Here is a 7500-nt window from a genome sequence, read left to right on the forward strand (position 1 = left end):
CTGCTGTCTTTCTTTTCTTTCTTCTTCAGCTTTTCCTTTTTGAATCTTTATTGTCATGTCTGTTTTTGTGATGACAAACTTTGCTATACATGAAGAAATATAATCATAAACAACAACAGCAACAACAAACTGATTGTTACTTTCTTCCAAAGCTGAGAGTAATTAAATGGTACATTTATTTATTTATATATTATTATTTATACTCTCATATACAGTATATTTTATAAATTAGGTATACAGTATACCATACATCAGTGGTTCTTAAACTTTTTGTCTGCCGACCCCCCCAAAAACATGGGCGAAGTCTCGCGACCCCCTTCTCTCTAACCGGCAGAATTTGGTTTTGAAATGTTGTGAGATGGGCATTGGAAGCAGAGGCAGAAAATGTCTTCTCTCATAGGTAGGCTATGTCAACATCAAAGGCGTTATGTCAATGGAAGCCTTTCACTAAAAACCTTTACAAAAATGTCTTTAATTCAGACTGCAAATCATTTCGCGACCCCTCCAATATTTTTCGTTGAGAACCACTGCCATACATCATAGAAACACATACATAAATAGGATCTCATCTTGTATCTCCCTTCTCTCTCTCTCTCTCTCGCGCTCTCTCTCTCTCTCTCTCTCTCTCTCTCTCTCTCTCTCTCTCTCTCTCTCTCTCTCTCTCTCTCTCTCCCTCTCTCTATATCTTTCTCTATACCTCCCTTGTTCTCTCTCACAGGCAGCTGCCCATGCCCCAGAGAACCTGTGGGCGAACCTGAGCACGGCGGAGAGGCGAGCCATCAACCTCACCTGGGTCAAGCCCTTCGACGGGAACAGCCCGCTCCTCCGCTACACGCTGGAGGTCTCCGAGAACAGTAAGTGTCCAGCAGCAGCAGTAGTGTCCAGACGATATCCAGCAGCAGTAGTGTCCAGACGATATCCAGCAGCAGTAGTGTCCAGACCATATCCAGCAGCAGTAGTGTCCAGACCATATCCTGCAGCAGTAGTGTCCAGACCAGTGTCCAGCACCATATCCAGCAGCAGTAGTGTCCAGACCATATCCAGCAGCAGTAGTGTCCAGACCAGTGTCCAGACCATATCCAGCAGCAGTAGTGTCCAGACCATATCCAGCAGCATCCAGCAGCAGTAGTGTCCAGACCATATCCAGCAGCAGTAGTGTCCAGACCATATCCAGCAGCAGTAGTGTCCAGATCATATCCAGCAGCAGTAGTGTCCAGATCATATCCAGCAGCAGTAGTGTCCAGATCATATCAAGCAGCAGTAATATCCAGCAGCAGTAGTGTCCAGACCATATCCAGCAGCAGTAGTGTCCAGATCATATCCAGCAGCAGTAGTGTCCAGATCATATCCAGCAGCAGTAATATCCAGCAGCAGTAGTGTCCAGATCATATCCAGCAGCAGTAGTGTCCAGATCATATCCAGCAGCAGTAGTGTCCAGACCATATCCAGCAGCAGTAGTGTCCAGACCATATCCACAGCAGTAGTGTCCAGACCATATCCAGCAGCAGTAGTGTCCAGACCATATCCGAGTCTGAGAGAGCACAGGGACCCAATCCCCCTCCCCCATCGCTTACTCTCCCACTCACTCCCTGACACAACTCCCATGTCTACGGAAAGGCATAACCACCCCAAACATATACTTCAATAAACAGTGAGTGTACACTCTGGGAGGAACAGGACCCAACTACACAGGAACCCGCTATACAGGAACCCAATATACAGGAACCAACTACACAGGAACCCACTATACAGGGACCCACTATACAGGAACCACTACACAGGAACCCACTATACAGGAACCCAATATACAGGAACCAACTACACAGGAACCCACTATAAGGCACCCACTATGCAGGGACCCAATATACAGAAATCTACTACACAGGAACCCACTATACAGGAACCCATTAAACAAAAACCCTCCGTACAGGAACCCACTACACAGGAACAACCACACAGGAACATCAGTGTTATTTCACATCCAGAGACTGGCATGTTTCACACAGCACTGAAACACAGGGCTCATGGCAGTGCCCGACAACAATATATTATTAGCATGTGTCTAGTCTATCACTATCATTTGTTGGATATCATCTGTCGCATTTTGGATGTCTCACTATGCCTGCCAGGGGACTGCTGATTTAAATGAGCCTAAAGCTAACTCTGGTACTGTCGTGGCAGATATTCAGACTCGGGGCAGAAATCTGGCCAAACATCTTGCCTACAACGTAACAAAAATACACCATTATAAGTGCTGAAGTCAAAAACTTGTCCCAAAAAGAAGGCGCAAAAGTCCGGCAGAGTTCCGTGCAAAAATTCCTTTAATGACTACATAGTGCAAAGCCTGAGTGGATCGCACGATCGCACTCCCGAACAAAGGTAGAACTCTCTTACTTATACCCCTCCAAAATGCTGACACAACACTACCCCGAACGAACTTTTCACCTTAAGTTTACGGAAAGTTCAGGGGTGTACAGTATAGAGTGATCACAGGTCATACATTGTGCATGGGTTAAATATCGTTCGCCCCCCTGCACTCTCCTACTGGTTGTTATGAGTATAACTCGCCCTGTGTACGCGTTATCTTGCAGCTTCAAGGTCGACTTGGTTTCTTCAAAAGGCAGCATGAGACACAGTGCAACAAAATGAGACACAGGGCAGCAAACAGAGACATAGGGCTACAGAGCGCACGTAGGGGGAATTCTGTAGAATAGCTTCAGTATGTTAATAGTATTAGTTAAACTTGTTATTTAAAATGTTATAAAAGTATTATGGTTAGGAATAACTCCAGTGTATTACTTGATTATGATTAAGGTTATATGAATACATGTTTTACAGTTTCAAATTCGTTCTCTCATCATGATGTCTACAAGCCATAGGATAATTTTATACAACAGTACAACGCATGGAATGCCAACAGTTATGTTAAACATCATGTTCAATGAATAAATCAAACCAATAAATAATAGTGAGTGTGGGAGAAGTCAGGCCCACTATAGAGGCAACCTCCCCTCCCTTCACGGATACTCCACATCTCCACTCCACCACATCCCTCCCTTCACGGATACTCCACATCTCCACTCCACCACATCCCTTTAGCCACTGTGTAGTAGAGTTTCTAAAGATGTCCGACAACTGACCCACACCCAGATAGTCTAATATAAGCCACAGTATAAATCATGAAGTGTGAAATATATGTGTTAGTGACTTGTGTGTGCAGACTTTTTTAGACCTCTCTCTCTCTCTCTCTCTCTCTCTCTCTCTCTCTCTCTCTCTCTCTCTCTCTCTATCTCTCTCTCTCTCTCTCCTCTCTCTCTCTTCTCTCTCTCTGTGTGTGCTCTCCAGATGCGCCGTGGACTATCTTGCTGGCTAACATTGAGCCGGAGTCGACCGGCGTGACGGTCAGCGGTCTCATTCCGGCCCGCTCCTACCAGTTCCGCCTGTGCGCTGTCAACGATGTGGGGAAAGGCCAGTTCAGCAAGGAGACGGGACCGGTATGCACTCGCCCCTGTCACTCTCTCTCTCTCTCTCTCTCACACACACACACACACACACACACACACTACTCTACAGGCTTTTGAGCTACCTTTATATCCCCAGGGAGGAAACGGACCGGTAGGCACCACCCCCCCAGTCTTGTCCACACACACCGTCACCTCCACTCGCCACTAGCCACCCGCCCTTCAGTCAGTCCCCCCCGCCACATCCCCCTGGGTCTTAAAGCCAGCCATTTATCACTCCGTCTCTACCACCATCAACCTGCCAAATGAGTGTGAGAGAGTGTCCGCTCCTGCAGTCCTCCCGGGACGCGTGTGTGTGCGTGTGTGCGTGTGTGCGTGTGTGCGTGTGTGTGTGTGTGTGTGGTGTGTGTGTGTGTGTGTGTGTGTGTATTTGTGTCTGTGTAAGTGCTTGGGGATCAGTGTCTACAAGCTGTTGGTCCCAAAATCCCACATCACCTCAGAGCCCGGGCGACTGGGGCTCAACACTTCAGACCGGCTCAGCTTCACACTCAAATCCCAGCTCTGTACGTGTGTGTGTGTGTGTGTGTGTGTGTGTGTGTGTGTGTGTGTGTTTAGATCCACAGGGAGTCCAAAAGTGCAGAGCGCAAGTTCACAGCGAGACACGCCGCTACCAGGCTTCTCTCGTTTGATCCCAGACAGTCGTTTATCTCCTCTCTCATGCACAAAGACATTTTTCATCTCTTCATTCTTTCTTTCTTTCTTTCTTTCTTTCTTCTCCCCATGCCTTTTTATTGTTTTTCTCTGACAGGGTAAGAATAGTAATGTGCGTGGGTAAATGGTTCTGCTGGATTCTTTATGAGTATATTCCCCTCGGATGATGGGCCTCATTTTTTTGTCCCTGACAGTGTGTGTGTGTGTGTGTGTGTGTGTGTGTGGTGTGTGTGTGTGTGTGTGTGTGTGTGTGTGTGTGTGTGTGTGTGCGTATTTTATGTGGATTATGTTTTTGTTTGCCATGAGCATAGAACAGTTGCAGACCGACAGCCAGTTGTGAGAGAGAAAGAAAGAAAGAAAGAAAGAAAGAAAGAAAGAAAGGGGGGAAAAGATAGAGAGACAGCCTCAGCAGTGACAGCAGCAGGGTGGAGTTTGTCTGAATTAGCGTGCTGTCTAAGAGTCGGCCATCATCTCTCTTGGAGCCTGACAACAATCTCTGAAGCGCCACAGACGGGAAAGCTCACACAGTCTCTCTCTTTCTCTTGTTGTTTATCATTAACACACACACACACACACACACACACACACACACACACACAGACAACCTCACACACACACACACACACACACACACACACACACACACACACACAGACAACCTCTCTCTCTCTCCCTCACTCAATCACTCTTCCTCCTCTCTCTCTATCTTTTGAATGTATTCTTGCTGTCTATCTTTGTTAATTTTAACTTTGTCTGAATGAAATAAACTCTTTTACTGCTCTATATTCATTCTCTCTCTCTCTCTCTCTCTCTCTCTCTCTCTCTCTCATCTCTCTCTCTCTCTCTCTCTGTCGCCTCCTTAGGGTGTCACTCCCAGAGGAACCCCCCCAGCGCTCCGCCTCAGAACGTGATTGCCAGCGGCCGCACCAACCAGTCCATCATGATCCAGTGGCAGCCTCCTCCAGAGAGCCACCAGAACGGCGTCCTGCGAGGCTACAGCGTCCGGTGAGAGAGAGAGACAGAGAGAGAGAGAGAGAGAGAGGGGGGGGGGAGCTAAAGCACTCCTTTATTGAAACAATATCAGATATCAGGTGTTTAATCACTACACAATAAAAACATGTTAAAAACACATACAAGTTACAAGTTAAAAAGAAACATCACAGGGCTCGCAGAGCAGATTCATATGTTGAAAACAACCTGCCCATCCTCCCCACCCTCACACAGCAACCCCCCCATACTGCTAGAAAGCTCTCAATGTCATCAACCATCCTGTAAAAAGCATATTTAAACTTGAGAGAGAGAGAGAGGTAGAGAGAGAGCACATGGGCTTGGAGATCAGCCGAGATATGTACTGTTACATGACAGTAGTGATTCGATCACCACCCGACTAAGACCATTCAGAGTCAGAGCTAACTCTAATGCGTTCTTTATTTGAACTGTGCTTGCTACGAATACAGATTCCCATGATGCAATGCGGTCATTCAGGGTTTCAGTAAGGACGATAACACCATAATACAAGACATGAATCAGATCACGACCAAATGTAGAAAACATCAGGGCAAGATGAGGACCAGGTCAAAGCCAGGTCAAAGCCAGATCAAACACGTTAGTGGTTCAACCTCTTCCAGGTTTGTCACGATTGTCATTTTTTGCTTTGAAGAGACACATCAATGCCATGTGTAGAGCCATATTTAGATAAGATCAAGGCCAGATCAGGACCGGAGGTACAGATAACATCAGAACCAGATTACATCACAGCCAGATCACCGCCAGATCACCGCCAGATCACAGCCAGATCACAGCCAGATCACAGCCAGATCACAATCAGATCAGGCATACAACCACAACATATCAGGTCTTCATATCGTGGTTCAGCCTCTTCGGGGATTGTTACTGATTACTTGTTTGCAATAAATATAGTCTGTTACTTTCCGTAGAATGTTCAACACATCTTATAGAAGCTATGTACAGGAAAGTTCCCAAGTGTGACTCGAGCAGGGCAAATAATGTGCCAACACACCAACAATGGTAAAAAGGTATCAACACATGAACAAAGGTAAAAAGGTTTCCGAGGAAAATTAAATAAAGCACCGACACGCAGTAGACTATCAAAAAAAGTCTGTACAATTCTGCCACTGTGTTGAAGACCAGGTGGTGAGATACAGTATAACAGAATGAGTCACAGAAAAGCAATCTTTGCTGCAAGGACATCTTCTGTGGAGCGCTGAAAAAATTTGATTATCTTACACAAAAGACAGATGAAGAATTCTCATTGTGTATTGCCTATACTTGAGCCATATGTGCTGTCATTTTTTAAAGAACATAGTATATTCAGTTAAACAACTGCATGACTGTATGACAACGAGGATTTAGCAAAGGTTTGCTCACATATCTCTCTCTCTGATGGTGATGCTAAGACTTCTGGTGGTCTGATGCCTGCAGGCTGTGTGGCCCTTTGTTGCCATCTGTTGTTCAGATCAGGTACTGCAATATACTGTCTGCATTAGTATGTTAATCAGATAAGTTATCCCTGAAACAATATCAGAAGCATATAGACTCATGTATGCTCATCAATTGAACCTCACTTTAAGCCTGACCTTAGGTTAGATTTTTTATTACTGCAATATGGCTGTGGTAGCCTGGAGATTCCAGACCCTGGTAATCTAGAAACATTAAGGGTCTGGCCACAAATAATGTAATGGCCCAACTCGAGGGGTGGCACCGAGTGTGCATTTGAAAATGTCACTGCATGCAATTGGACAACACTACGACTGTCATCTGTTTAGCTCGCCTTTGGCCCGCCTATATCAGATACACCGATGTGATTGGTCTCCGCGATACAAGTGGCAAAAGTAACGTGCATCATTACTCATTGCCAGAGTGTCTCGTAGAGACAATTGAAATTGTGCTCTTGCAAGAACTCTGGATTTTCCAGGGTATGGCTGTGGTGGCTTGATCTGAGATTTTAATTTTAGGTGTCTTATTTTGTGTTCCGTGTTCTGTTCTGTTCTGTTCTGACTGTTGTTCTTTTGGTTCCACAGGTACCGCCTGACGGGTATGCCCGTGGACATCCAATACAAGAACATCACCAACCCAGATGTGACCAACCTGCTGCTGGAGGATCTCATCATCTGGACCAACTACGAGATCGAAGTGGCTGCATACAACCGTGCTGGTCTGGGCGTCTATAGCCACAAGGTCACCGAGTGGACCTTGCAAGGAGGTACGCCAGGCATCCCATAATACTACAAACTTTGAAGTCCTCAGAAAGGGTTTTTTGGTGTAGAATAATGAAATTCAAAAACTAGTGCCTTCTCAAACATATAGT

The 7500-nt window shown here is 45.8% G+C and overlaps 1 protein-coding gene across 1 annotated transcript in view; it reads left to right on the forward strand.

Moving 5' to 3' along the window:
* Positions 1–7500, forward strand: part of LOC121700734 (protein sidekick-2-like) — a 169936-nt gene that overhangs the window by 117686 nt on the left and 44750 nt on the right. Inside the window, 5 exon segments of the mRNA XM_042083935.1 lie at positions 719–854; positions 3346–3494; positions 3772–3792; positions 5050–5177; positions 7214–7395. Coding sequence (XP_041939869.1) covers positions 719–854; positions 3346–3494; positions 3772–3792; positions 5050–5177; positions 7214–7395 — 616 coding nt within the window.

This window comes from Alosa sapidissima, chromosome 24, assembly GCF_018492685.1.
Source record: "Alosa sapidissima isolate fAloSap1 chromosome 24, fAloSap1.pri, whole genome shotgun sequence".
In the NCBI taxonomy this organism is placed as follows: domain Eukaryota; kingdom Metazoa; phylum Chordata; class Actinopteri; order Clupeiformes; family Clupeidae; genus Alosa; species Alosa sapidissima.